Source organism: Dermochelys coriacea, chromosome 8 (genome assembly GCF_009764565.3).
Source record: "Dermochelys coriacea isolate rDerCor1 chromosome 8, rDerCor1.pri.v4, whole genome shotgun sequence".
Classification (NCBI taxonomy): Eukaryota; Metazoa; Chordata; order Testudines; family Dermochelyidae; genus Dermochelys; species Dermochelys coriacea.
Window position 1 is genome coordinate 94,931,672 of NC_050075.1, and position 14,671 is coordinate 94,946,342.

A 14,671-nucleotide genomic window follows, 5' to 3' on the forward strand; every position below is an offset into this window, starting at 1 on the left:
TAACTTTTTGTGGATCGAGCCAAAAACCTGGATCCAAATACTCCTAAATTTGGTGGCTTGGACTCATCTCTGATCATAGTTATCTAAATACCCTAGACGAAAGTATTCAAGTGGAGAATGAAAATCCTTTTCCCAGATTTACACCAAACCATCTTTTCCTTTTGTAGGAAGCTTGGCAGCTTTTGGTAAGGCCTTGAAAAAAGAATGTGTCAAGATCTCAACCTGGAATGAAAAGATTAATAACAGCAGGGATATTTTAAGTAAATCTGTACTTCAGTGAAGCCTTTGATAAGTTAAATGAGAGCTGAAGAGCAGGCTTTGAATATTCTGGGTGAGATTCTGTGCTGAGCCTGTAAAAGACACAGCACAGAACTCATAGCCCAGAGGAATGGCAGCTGGGGGGGAGGAAGGGCGAGAGAGGGGGTAGGAGGGCTAAGGTGCCTTTAAGCCACCTTTGTACTCTGCTGATCCTGGAGAGGCTCCTGGCATAATGCAGACAGCTCTTTAAGTTGTGGCACCCTCCTTGGGCAGCCTTATTGGCTGCCGTGCTGCCCAGAATCTCTGCAGTGCTGTGGTCTTGTCCTTGATGAGCCCTTCCTTCATCCAGCCTGAGCTGCTTGACACCTCTGCCAGGGCTTGAGATTATCTCAGAAGGCAGCCTTATTACAGCTGTCATCCAGAGCGGGGTGCCTCCACCAAGCAGAACTGGGGCTTTTATGGCCCTTTGACACTACTCTGGCTCTTCTGTGTGGCAAAAAGGGGCTGATGCAGGCGGAGTGAGGTCAGGAGCTTACCCTATGTGCTTTGGCTAGTGTCAACCACAGACATTTTTTATCTTGGAACAAATATTTGAGTAGTAAGCACAGTCGGGAAAGTAACTGACAACACTTCCCTGATGGATTTTCTAACAGGTCAACCTATCCTAAATTCTCAATTACTAAGGCACAATCTTCACTCGTTGATATACAGAGAGTTGGTTGTGGAAAGCAAATATAACTTTTTATGAGTGATGTACCTGAATATTTGGATGCTAATATCTAAATTGTATCATTACATTTATTAATCATATTTAGGTTATTGCTGATTGTGTACTATATTTATTGTATTACTTTTAAACCAATGTTTGTACTTTTGGCTAATTTAAGCACTATACCCAGATGAACAGAGACTCTTCTCTTAACCTATGGATTATATAATTTTAAAATTAGTGTTAATAAATTGTTTAAATTCAGCTTTGTCTTGTCAAACGTGTTAATGACCTGAAGATAACCCGCAGTGAGTTAACTATGGTAAAAACTCTACTGTAGACAAGCCCATGGCAAGACTTGCATACACATCTATGACTCAGCTCTAAAGACATTTCATATGCAGACATCGCATTGGCATTGAAAGGACTGATCCTGAAGTCCTTTCATAGGCAAAGCTCCCATTAATTTCAGTCATCCCCAATAGGAAACACGTGGATTGACTTCAAAATTGGACCAACACTGGAAACAGAGCAGACCTAGGGACTAGATGTGTTGTTTACCTTGTTCGTCCTTATCTCTTGATCAGTCTATCAAATATCCATACATACACTTCTCTAAGATCCATTTTAAGAGCTTATGCTTGTTTTTCTAGTAATTCATCCAGCCCCCATCAACGTCAACCTGCAAGGGGTTTTGTCTCCTGCTTAGAAGACACAAGCCTACACATGCAATCTTCAAAACCCGCTCTTCAGCTCTCATTTACCTTGTCAAGTGCTTCATTGAAGTACAGATTTACAAAATACAGCTATATTAATCTTCTCATTCATTGTCATGAATGTGACATATTCATCCTTTAAGGCTTTACCAAAAGCTATATAGCGTCCTATAAAATGGGAAGATTGTTTGGTATAGATCTGGAAAAGGGATATTTTCATTTGCATGTTAACCTGTGTACATAATTAACACATGCCACATTACTTGAATTTTTCAAACAAACTTCTGGAAGCCAGCCAGCAAAAAGCACAAACTCAGATTTTACCAGCCTTTACAAAGACTGTTAGATGATTTACCACTTCTTTCATTAACTATGGAAAATACTTGTCCTGGATAAATTGCACATCAGGGTGCAGTATAATAAAACCCTTTAAGGTTCTGTTAATAAATGCATCAAAGTATTTGGGAAAAATATAGAAATATATAAACTGTTATATATAAACTCTTTTTTTAAAAAAATCACTAAAGCAATAAAATGACTATGATTTTATGCTGGGATTTCTAACAATGTCCATGTTTCATAACTAAGAATCTAGCCTTTATTTTAAAGGCAAAAACTTATTCTAATTCCTCAGTAAATACTATATTTGACCAGAATAGCATTTTAGAAATCCAATGATGATAAGATCCTGGAAGAGTTTAATTATGACCCTTTGAAATCAGTTTAATTGAATTTTTATTATTTTATAAAATTATAAAGAAGAGCACTAGATGGTGCTATCATTCTCTTTTTGAGCAATCAGGCTATTGCTCAAGCTTTAAATATACACAGACACTATTACTGCTGCAAGTGCAGTATTGCTAGCCCTAAGTGATCAAAAATCATGTTAGCCCCCCTACAATCATGAGATTGTTTTAAAAATCATGAAGTTAGATTAAAAATCATGATTTTTAAAAAATCTAAAAAAATTGGCTTTTATTTTGTTCCGCCCCCTCCCTTCTGGATTTTGAACCTTTAGGATACACTATTAGGTCACATTTTCCAGCTTTCCTCCATATCTAAGAAACTAGAAACCAACTTGTTTATTTCTTTAAATGAAATCTGAGATTCCCATGTAATCAGCTCATCCTTGGAGAAGAGGCTTTAAGACAAACATTAAATATCACAAGACTCACAATAAAAATCACGAGAGCTCACAACACTGCAAATGTGTGCTTCAAAATACACCGAACTTTACTAAAAAGCACAAAGCTGATTGTATGAGCAGGGTGTTAATCGGCTAAGTAGCCTTTTAAATGAGTCAGATATTTGTGGCCTGATTCTTCACTCAGTTACACCAGTATTACCCTGCTGTCCTTATGGTGCAGCAGAGTGGAGAATTAACACCCCCTTCCAGTTTATGCATTTGTGCAAATGTATCCGTGTAACAGAACTGATCTCGTGGCTAGGGACTCTTGGACTTTCCTCAGACCTGGCAAATAGTTCTTAGCAGGGTGCCAGGCTGATGGTATGTGGAACTCTGGTGGCGGGTAGGTATCCGGAAAGGCGGATATCTAAAAGGGTACATGGCCCGTCATGGACTGCTCCGAGCCAAGTGACAGCAATAATTAAACGCCACGCTAACTCTGACTCAGAATAGGGTTAGTGCTTACGAGCGCTCTCTCGGATGGTAACCCCTCAGGTAGTATTCCCTCAGGATATGCAACAGCCTGTGGTGTGAGAAATGGACCCCAGCTGAAAAGTTTCAATCCGGATCAGAGCTTTCCACAACTGTGGTGCTGTTCTGGGTTGGGGCTTTGATTCAGGCCTATTTGGTATGCGCAGTATCTCCCAGCTCTGTTCCTCCATCTGTTTGAAGCTTGTGTAGACAACAACCAATGAAACAAACATTTCCTTCTTTCTCATTTTGGTTTTGTTATATTCTTGGTAGTTAGTGACTTAAAAATAAGACCAAGGGTCTGATTCTCTACTGCCTTGCATCTTATGTAGGGATTTGCACCTGCAGGAGGGATCTGAAAGCCCATGAAAAAGTCAATGAGTCTTTCCACTGACTTCAATGGACCTTGTAGCTAGCAGGCCCAAAGTAAGAGTAACCTGGGTATAAAATACTAGCACTGGTTTGAGGAGATAACTCTGATCTGGTAGTGTTTTACACAGGGGTAAATGAATATAAAAGGAGCATGCTTTAATAACAAAAAAGACAGGCAACAGAATTAATTTTTATGGTGTGGAGTGTTGGCAATAGAAAGATGAACCTTGTAGGTGAACAAGAAAACTGACCTGAGAGGTCTAACTTGAATCATGGGGACCAATCAGTTCTGCATTGCCCTTTAAAGCAGCTCTCCTCTTCCATCCTGTCAGCCCCAAGAAGAAGGCGCTTTCAGGAAGGATGTTCTTCTGAGGAGTGTCTTCTCAGCCTTGCACCTGTTGCATCTCTAAGTAGAGCTAATTCTTCTCTCAGACTTGGGATGGTGGGTATCATCTTTGATATTTGGCTCTGCTTATATGGAAGAAATTCCCAATAACATTAAAGATAGTCTAAGCAGACAGGAAAGTTAAAGTGGAGAGCCACTGTGCCCTATTTGAGAGCAGAAATTTAGCCTAACAGTGAACCATCTCAGATAAGGAGCAGTTCAGCTTGTTAAATGGAAGCATATTTAGAGGAGGCTGTTGCTGTGGCAAAAGCCCACCTGCCATATTAATAGTTACTTATAGAAAGTAGCTACCCCTAAAATAAAATAAATGATCCGCCCATAGCACCGAAAGGAAGTTTGGGATATAGGAATTGCCAGAGTAAACCAAACCTGACATCAGTCTAGTCCAGGATCATGTCTCTGAAAGTAGCCAAGACCAGATATTTCAGAATGGTGTAAGAACTCCACAATAGGCAAATGTGGGATAATCAGCCCCCCCCCCCACACACACACTTTAGGTTTGGTTTAAGCCTTGAAGCATGAGGTTTAATATCCCTTCAAAAATTGTTATAATTAATTATGATAATTATGGATATTCTTCTTATCCATATAAATGTCCAATCCTTTTTTGAAACTTGCTAAATTCTTGTCCTGAGTGACTTGCAAGGGAAATGAGTTCCACAGGTCTGAGTCACTTTGATTTGCCTTTCTACTTTTCTCCATCTGAACCTTCAAACAATTTTTTAGAAATTGAGATTGGGAGATAAAGAGGCACACCAAGGAGAAAGATGGGAGAAGTGAGATAGGAGAATGGAAGAGTAAAAGAAATGATAGATAGCTAATATCCTGCATCTATCTAGTGTCTTTCTTTCTGAAGGATCTCAATGGAATTTAGAAAGAATTTCACGTTAAAAAGTACAATTTGGAGTCAATTTGAGATTGAATGAAACCACTGGGCTGAAATGTAATGACTACTCATGCTTCTCTCAATTTTAAAGTGAATATAACTGAATGGGAAGTTTTTAGTGAGATTGTTTATTAAACTCAGTTATTTCTACAGAAATTATTCATTAAAATGTCAATTCAATAAATGAAATGTAATTATCATTTTAATATATGTGTTTAAAATATTCCCATTAAACAATTAGATACAATTCTGGTCAGTATGCTATGAACATAGTTTATCATGATGAAGCCTGACCTGGCACTCCTTTTACACCCAGTGCCCAATCCTGCCTCTGCTGAAGCTGATGAGTTTTGTAATTGACTTCAGTGGGATCAGGACTAGGTCCCCAAAACAGCCAGGGCCAAATTTTCTGCTGGTGTAAATCAAGTGCTTAGTGAAGTAAATCTGGCCCCCATTTGGAAAGCTGAGTATGGGAGAAATGAAAGATTGGGCCCTAAAATGATAGCTAATGCATAATTTATTAAATAACTGAATTTATGAATAAACAACATACCAATTATGAATCTCTCTGGCATTTTATTAACTAAAGTCTTAAAGCTGCTTTTCAGTGCTAACAGTTTGATCAGCTCACGCTTTGCAATGGAGAATTGTAGTGTTCTTTTCCCTTAAGAAAAAAAATCCAAAATTTGGACTAAATTGTGTGCAATTGCATGAATCAATTAACAGTGCAATCATTTTGTTATGAAAACGTAAACATTAATAGCCTGAAGGGTCCTGTAAATCGAAATGAAAAACTTTAATTTAAACACCCCCTCACTTTCCCTTGAAGTACAAGAAAAGCCTCCTTTTTTTTTCATTCACTGTTAAAATAACAGTTTTTCCCCCTCTCACTTTAAAAAGGTAATTGAATTTAACCTAGAGAATTCTACACTGGGATAATCTACAGTCAACATATTTGAAACAATATAATGCAGGCTGAAACGAAGTGTTCTCCAGCCAATGAACTCATCTCATAGGCCACAAGCTACCAAACATAAAACTACAGTCAGTGGTAGTCTCTTGCTGTTTTTTCTAAGTGTCTAACACTGATGCAAGAAACTCTCTGGATACTGTTGACTGTTATTGTGAACCATTTGCAAATTTCTTAGGACTAGATGGGGCCTTTAAAAACAGCCCTGAGCAAGGAACCCTGAAATAGCCCTTGAAGACACTGTACCCCACAATTTCCTGGATGCTTCCTCTTGCTCCAGAGCAACTAATTAGCTTGTGTTATAGGCCAGCAGCAAATTATGACACACCAGCTCAGATGAGTGCATTGTAGGATGCATGGTGGCAGAGACATGGCTTCTGCTCAAGTGGGAGAATAAAGCGAAGACACTTGCATGCAGATCTAAGGTCCACGTAAGCCAGTGGTTCTCAACCAGGGGTATGTGTACCCCTGGAGGTACACAGAGATCTTCCAGGGGGTATATCAACTCATCTAGATATTTGCCTAGTTTTACAACAGGCAACATAAAAAGCACTAGCGAACTCAGTACAAACTAAAATTTCATACAGAAAATGACTTGTTTATGCTGCTCTACATACTATACATTGAAATGTAAGTACAATATTTATATTCCAATTGATTTATTTTATAATTCTATGGTAAAAATGAGAAAGTCAATAGTTTTTCAGTAATAGTGTGCTGTGATACTTTTGTATTCTTATGTCTGATTTTGTAAACAAATAGTTCTTAAGTGAGGTGAAACTTGGGGGTATGCAAGACAAATCAGACTCCTGAAAGGGGTATAGTCGTCTGGAAAGGTTGAGAGCCACTGAGGTAGGCTGTATTGGAGCATAAGAGGGGTCCCTGCCAAATCACAACTGATAATGAATTCATGTAAAAAATGAGAGTAAATTTAATACTCATATCAGACACTAGAGAAAAAATTCTGTGAGAATACATATGTGAGTAAGGCAAGCAGGATTTCGCCAGAGGTGTGTGGATGCAGGTTTATCATTTTCTGCAATGCCACAGAAACGGATACATATGGAGTTTCAGGCTCATTTGGGCTTTGTCTAAATAGGTTCACAGGGAACTTTGGAGGTGCTACCCTGTAGTCGTTCACATAGGATAATCCCCTTGACCTTCATGCCAGTGTTTCTTAAAATGTTACAGGAAATACCACACTTGGATGTTTGACCTAAAGGTGTTTCCTCACTGGAAACTTACTACCCTCCTACCCAGAATATACACAAGCTTGTTATTGTAGGGTTGCTCTTTTCAGAGTTGCTTCTTATTAACTAGAACAAGACCGGTCCCCCCTCAGTGCACACTGGAAGCACTGGGATTGCACAGGCTGTAAGTCAACACAGGATTTGGTTTAGTGGGTGCTTTCCTTGTGCAATGACTGAAGGGACCACTCCAGCCAAAGGAAAAAAGTATAGGCAGGTGCAGGGGTGGCGAGTTATATTTCCACGTGGTGCCTTGGCACCAGCAATATTCAGAGCTCAGGGGCCCCGCTCCACCAGTATTTGGGGCCGGGTGTCCTCCCCGGCCCCACCTGCTGCCCCCTGCGCCTCCCCCGAGTGTCCCCCGGCCCCCGCGTGCTGCACCCGGCCCCCCGGGCGCCTCCCTGGGCCCTGGAGCAGAACGTCCCTGCCCTGCAGCTCGATGCTGCCTCCCTGCAGCAACTGCTGCCGCAGGGTCCTAGTGCCCCCCATCTCCACGGCCAGGGCAGACTGACTGAGCCTGCCCTTCTCCGGCAGGACCCTCCACCAGCACAGCCCCCCACCCCCACCCCGCCCGCAGTCACCGCTCCTGCCCCATGCTGGGCAAGGAGGCAACCCCATCCCACACCCCCAGTGAGGCTACAGTCAGGGGCAACAGTAGGGGAGGAGGCACACACAGCACCCCCGTCACCCACCACGGGGGAGATTCCTGGACCCAAGAGGGGCCCTAGGAGCACATGCAGTGACAGTGGTGGGGGTGAGTGTGCTGCTGGGGGGGCGGGAAAGGGGGGCTCCTCCCCCAGAGCTCGCTGCTACGGGCAGGGAAAGGGCTGGGGGGAGACCTCCTCTCTGGCCCCTGTCCTGGAGCAGCCTGCCCGCACCCCAAACTCATCCCCAGCCCTGCCCCACCCCGAGCCCACACCCCCAGCCAGAGCCCTCACCCCTCCTGCACCCCAACTCTCTACCCCAGCCCTGAGCCCCCTCCAACACCACGAACCCCTCATCTCCAGTCCCAGCCAGAGCCCTCCCCCCCACACTCTAACCCTCTGCCCAAGCCCTGAGCCCCTCCAACACCCCAAACCCCTCATCTCCAGCCCCAGAGCCCTCACCCCTACACCCCTACTCTTGCCTTGAGCCCCTCCCATCCCCCAAACCCCTCATCTGCAGCCACAGCCCTCACCCCTGCTCCCCCTCCCATCCCCAAACTCCCTCCCAGAGCCTGCACCCCAATTCCCTGCCCCAGCCTAGGGCCTGCACCCTAGGCCTCCTCCCCCACCCAAACTCCGTCCCAGAACCTTGGGCAGGTGGGGAGCAGAGTTTGGGCAGGGGCGGGTTCTGGGCACCACCAAAATTTCTACAAACTTGCCACCCCTGGGCAGGTGGCATCCTTAAGCATAAGAGCTCTGTGTAAGCTCAAAAGCTTCTGTCTCTCATCAACAGAAATTGGTCCAATCAAAGATATCACTTCACCCTTCTTGTCTCTCTAATATCCTGGGACTGACTGGCTACAAGGACACTGCAGACAGTGTCCCTTTAATTCAGTTTCCAGCATCTTCATACCTTGGTCTCCCTGCCTTCAACTCAGAGTTGTTAAAATTACAACCCGGCCAGTCAGGATTCCAAGGTAGAATTTCCATTACTTGCTAGGCAATTTTTAATCAGATCAAAGGGGAGATCAACAGAGGTAATAATCCTGGGTAAATAGTGTGTGTGCAGCCTTATAACTCTGGGACTGTTCAAGCCAAAAATCCCAATGCTTTAGTTATTCTAGCTTCATTAACACAACATTCCTTCTGCAGCCGGCCAAAGCAGCCAATTTTGTGGAGGGATTATGCCATTGGATTAAGCAGCCAGGAGGGAATGTCTGTGGTCAACCTATTCCCTACATACTGTGCCGTGGTTGTGTCCAGGCCCCCAAGAGCAGTTGAGCCCCAAACCTGCTTCTGTATCCCTGTTTGTGGTCTGGCATAGCAGGGTGCTTGCAAAGAGGTTTCAAACTACTGGGTCACAAGGCACAACAGAGCGGAGCGGAGCTCCCTCCGAGGGGGTTGATCTCAGCACGCCTCACCTGTCGAGCCGATCAGAAGAAAAACCCAGTGGAGCGATTTAAAGAGGCATTTGCCACCACATCTCCCTCCCCCGAAATGTGGAAATCCTCCAGCCTGAAAACGTTTTCTTTTTTTTTTCTTTTCCTTTTTACACATGGATCGTGGACACTAGGGGCTCCCTTCTGCCTGGAGAGAAGCTTCTCCTGACTTTTTTTTTTTTTGCTTTTCTTCCCTCTGAAAAAAAAAACAACAATGTGGAGTTAATTATCATATGTATATGTCAGTCTCAGGAAGGGGGCTGTACTTGGATATCCCATCAGAGCCAGAGTGACTTCGGGTTTCTGTTCTCTGTGTGTGTGTGTGTGTGTGTGTGTGTGTGTTGTTAAAGGGGTGGAAAGGACCTTGTGAAATAAAAGTACAGACACCAGCCCCTGCCAGCAGCAGAAGCAGGAGCCCCCAATCCAAACCAGAGCTGTGTGTTAAACCGGCTGGGGAAGTTGCTTTGCAAGATCCCAACTTCCATTCATTGAGCCAGCATCCAAAGGGGGCTGCGGTGCCGCTACTACCACCTCCTCGCCCGGACCTGGTGATTTCCAAACTTGGCAACCTTTTGCTCGATCGCATTTCCCCCCCCCCCCTTTATTTTTCTCTCCCCACGAGGACACTGAGCGATTTGAGACGAACACAAACGTCCTCTCGCCTCCCGCGGTCCCTCCCCTGCTTTCCCCCGCCGGGAAGAAGTTTATACAGCAGCCGCACCACCGCCGAAACAAAGTCTGTCCACCAGCGACCGCCTCCCGCGAGCCCAGCCCGGGCAGCGCGCCCCTGCCGCTCCAGCGCCTGGATCGCCGCTTGGGGACCGGCTCTGCTCCCCCCCCAGATCATGCAGAACTACAAGTACGACAAAGCGATCGCCCCGGAGAGCAAGAACGGGGGCAGCCCTGCCCTGAACAACAACCCGGCCAAGAGCAGCAGCAAGAAAGGGCTGCTCATCTGCCTGGATCTCCTCTGCCTTCTCATGGGTGAGCGTCGCCGGCCCGCAGCTTTCTTCTCTCTCTTGTGGTTCATGCACTTTCTTGGGCAGCCTGCGCGGCTCTTTCTCGGCTGCCCCCCGCCCCCCTTGCAGCTCGCTCTCTGCTGAAACTGAAAAGGAAGAGCTTTTTTTTTTTTTGCCATTTGCAAACGCATCTTACTTGCTAACTTCTCTTCCTCCCCCCCCCCCTTGCGTTTTCCAGAGTTTTGCTGCTGCTGGCGGTCTCTTTTGCAAGAGCTCTTTTTGTTCCCCTACCTTCTCTCTTTTGCTCGTGTGCAGTCAGCTGTATAGTCCCAGTCTGCCCGCCCTGTTTGAAAAATTATGCCCCCCCCCCAAAAAAAAAAGAGCACTGCAAAGATTTGCTAGAGTGGCAGTTTACACTGGCTGTGTGCAAACGAAAACCCCAGCCCGAGAAGTTTGTTACAAAAGTAGGGACAAAGTTGTGAAGAGGTTGCTAAAGGCCACTGGGGCAACGAACGCGGCTTGATTTGACTTTCGAAAGCCCCCTCCCTTCCCCCCCTGTGAAAGCCACAGCGATGTATTGAAAACACAAAGTAGTCCTGGTGTCAATCCAAATAAAATGGATGTCCCAGCAGTGAGCAGAGCTTCTGTCTGTCCTCAGTATGTAAACACAGCATCTCCCACCCATGCTAGCTTTAGGAGCAGAGAGGCGAACAGGCATGGTTTTCATTTTGCTTGAGTCTAAACAATAGTTTGAAAGGTGCCATGCCAGATTTCGTCTGTTGGGAGCATGTAGTCTGTCCCTCTGCAAAATACAAGAACTGCAGGGGGGAGGGGAAGCAGTGGTTACAGATGGGAGATGTGTGATTTGTCCTACCAGGTTGTTGATGCCTTCGGGGTTTTAGTTTTTTTCAGACTACAGTGCAAGTATATCTCTGCAACTAAGCAAAAAGAGGAGAAATATATTGGTCTTATGGGTGGGCTTGGTTCTACACAAGTCAGTGTAAGAGGCTGAAAAGAGTGAGATACAGCAGTTGACATGCCACACGGCTGACAACCACTCATCTCCCACAGTAGCAATGGACCTCATTAATCAAGAAACAGGCATGCTTCAAGTTCAGAAAACTCTCTGAAAGAGATCTGGCTAGGCCAGATTAAGTCAGGAGATTGATGAAATCAAAGTTTTTACTTGTAATAGGTTTAGCTACCAGGCCTTGTTTTGATATGATGATAGGGGTTTCATAGAGAGATTACAATGATAAAGAAGCCAGGCCCTGCTTCCTCTTGAATCAGGCCAGGTTGTGCCATTAAAAGACCCCCTGGTGTAAACGGCCCCATTCTACTGACTGCATTGGAGGTTCACCAGTTTACACCAGATGAGGATCTGACCATGTGCTGAGTAATCTGTGTTGATATTACCCAGTGCCATGACCTGCTGCATGTATATAACGTGTTAAACACTCTCACAATCATAATAATACCCCCCCCCCAGTGTAAATTAATGCAAGGACAAGACATAATAAGTCACGCTTGTGAAAACAAACTCGTCCCGTTCCCCTCAGGCGCTGTATAGTTTGTGAATGCTGACTGAGATGCTGTGTCAAGCTGCTGGACTCCGAGACATTATTTCAGGAGGTGAAAGCCCTCTCTCATTACTCTATTATGTGTCATATGATGATTAACACTTAAACTCAGAGGATTCAGAACAAGCCTCTTAATCTCAGAAAGACTTTGTCAAATGCTCATTTTCCCTTATGGACTGTGTGGAAACAGATAAGAATGTGTTAACTATTTGCAGTAACCCATCCCTGACTCATAAGGCAAACTCAAGAAAAGTATGGGCACGTGTGTTTTGATGGTTGTGAGGGGCTGGCGAAGGTGATTTTTTTTCTTAACCAAATAGAGACCAGATCCTACAGTGCTCCCAGTGAGAGTTTTGCTTCAGTGGAGTAGGATCAGGCTCGCTGCTTCTCTTCATACTCTCTTAGACACAACTTTGTAATGCTGGAAAGTAGCAGCACTAACTTTTCTGACAGCTGTAATGGACAGGAAAAAGAACCAATGGGGTAGGCTTTTAGGCTGATTTTTCCAAGCAACAGTTCCCTTCTTCCCACATAAGGAAAAAATGTGCATAGAAATGTATAAAATCCATGTGCCAAACACAGCATAGAGACTGGAGAAAGCACTTGGGGTTTATTGCAGCTTCCTCCCACCCCGCCCCCCCCTCAAAATCTGTATCACAACACTCTGTGCTGGCAACAAAAGAAAAAGGATATGGCTCTAAACAGTGTCCAGGGGGCACTGTGGTCTAGTGTATTAACCATATGGCTAGAAATCCCAGACCTGGGTTCCAATCCTGTTTCCAGTGCAGACTTACTGTGTATCCTTGGGGAATTCAACTTTCTGCGCTTCAATTATCACATCTGAATAACCATACTTACTCACCTTTTGTAAGCTTCAAAGGCAGCTACAGATGGAGATGGGTGCTGTGTAACAAACAACTAAACACATAACAAATGACTAAGCACATTTCATGAAGTTTAGAAACAGCTGAGAAGGAAACGATAGGCATTGTAGGTTAGTTTTAGTTGTTGGGATACATCATTTGCTCTAATCCAGTCTTCCCCTTCCCCCTCAAAGGTACAGACATCTCATTATATGTATTTATAGAATAAAAAATAGCTATTTTCTTGAAGTATTGTGTGTGCACCGAAGAAAGTGATTTAAGACATTTTGTGGTAACATATCTAGAAATCTGTTGATTTGCTTTGCTAGAGAAACTCTGCTTTTGCATTTAAAGAAAAGTATAGTGTTGTCAACAGTTTCTTTCCAATACCTTGCATGCTGAAACATCTAGCATTTGAAAATAGTTATGTATAAGGTTGACTATCTAATTGACACATGCATGCAGGAAAAGTCGACTGGCTTCCAACAAATAAATTAATAACAGAAGCATGTGATTTTAATATTCTAGACACCACAGTCTTTAAAACAATTGTTTCTGCTTAGAGCACATTTTTCTGAAGACTGTCAGTTTGATTTAATTTTTGCGTAGTTTATTGATCATCTGGTCTCTATTACTAGGCACTAATATATTAAGAAGAGAGACATGGTTTTCTCTTTATATTCCCACAGGAATACAGACTAGTGCAGAAAGCTTAATCTTCTTGTATCTGGAAAAAATAAAACATATGATATGCTCTATATAAAACTGATATAAGTAGAAAGATATAAACTAGCTTGACTTACCTCATTCTTCTAAACAGAAGGTTAAATTCCTGGTGAAATGATTCCTACAGGTCAAATCCTCCAACCCTTTACTCACGTGAGTTCTGTTGACTCTAACAGCACTCCCTGCATGAGCAAATACTACTTGAATCAGTAAAGTTTTGCAGGCTGGATTCCTAAACCCTACAAAAATTATCTGACATATGTTACCAAAGCACCAATTTACAACTGATGTTAGAAATGGATAATGTATGCAATGTAACTGCCCCTTTATGTTGTTTTATGCTGATTATTTCAGGTGGGAGCAGAAAGGGAATGGTAATATTCTAGTATATCTGAGTAACATTTGAAAGTGAGAGCATAATTTGAACAGCTGAAGGAAGGAGTCTGAGTCTCGCTTAATCATGTGCAGATGCAGAGAGTTGGTAAAACATAGTAAGACAATTATATAACCTGTAACCATGATGCACGTGTGTGGAAGGTCTTTACAAATATACTCAAATTAATAATGATTTCAGGATTGTTGGGGGATTATTCTGTGACACAACTACCATGTGTGTATACAGTAACAAAGATCAGAAGTTATTAACTTCAAGGGAAGGAACTTTTCTGGTGACCAGCTGACGGAAGAAGAGTCATTACCATCTTAATATAATCTCATCTGTGGAAGAGAACCCAGTAAAATTTTGCAATGTTCATGAGCTCTTGATTCCCATCTAATCTTCATTTTATACCTTTGAGCTCTTTAGAAAAAGGCCTGTTTTCGTTCAGTTTGTCTCGTAATTCACTTGGTTTGTGATGCAAAGACAGTATTTCAGTGAAAGGAAAGTGATCTATTGGCAAAGATGGGAAAAATTTAAGAAGATGAGTGTTCAGTTGTTTAGTAAAATGAAGAATAGCGACTCCTGTTCAGAACTATAATGAAAAAAGTGATCTATTTTATGGTGGTGGGAGGCAGTAGTAAAGACACTGAGCCAGATTCTCAGCTGGTGCAAACCGTCAAAGGCCTGTTAATTCAATGGACCTGTGCTGATTTATACCAGCTGAGAACCTGGCCTATAACATACAGAATGACAAGGAGACAAGTCCTTAGGCTCTTCTGATTTGGAGGTAATTCATAAAAATAGTAAAACTTTCCTTTTCATTTGCAACATTCTATGATGCCATATTTACTTCTACCAGG

At 43.3% G+C, this 14,671-nt stretch overlaps 1 protein-coding gene and 1 long non-coding RNA gene across 3 annotated transcripts in view; one reads left to right on the forward strand and one right to left on the reverse strand.

Moving 5' to 3' along the window:
• Positions 1-8,534: 8,534 nt before the first annotated feature.
• LOC122455488 lies at positions 8,535-13,737 on the reverse strand. Its single transcript, XR_006273708.1, has 3 exons — positions 13,510-13,737; positions 10,555-10,606; positions 8,535-9,500 (listed from the first exon to the last, which is right to left on the reverse strand). It is a non-coding gene; the product is annotated as an uncharacterized LOC122455488 (long non-coding RNA).
• The window catches only part of PLPP3 (phospholipid phosphatase 3), a 65,661-nt gene continuing 60,578 nt past the window's right edge, over positions 9,589-14,671 (forward strand). The window contains exon 1 of one of the 2 annotated variants that reach the window (XM_043490646.1): positions 9,589-10,288. In XM_043490646.1, coding sequence (XP_043346581.1) covers positions 10,150-10,288 — 139 coding nt within the window. In that variant the 5' untranslated portion in view covers positions 9,589-10,149. The remainder of the gene's footprint in view (positions 10,289-14,671) is intronic. The other variant, XM_038413270.2, reaches the window with a different exon arrangement.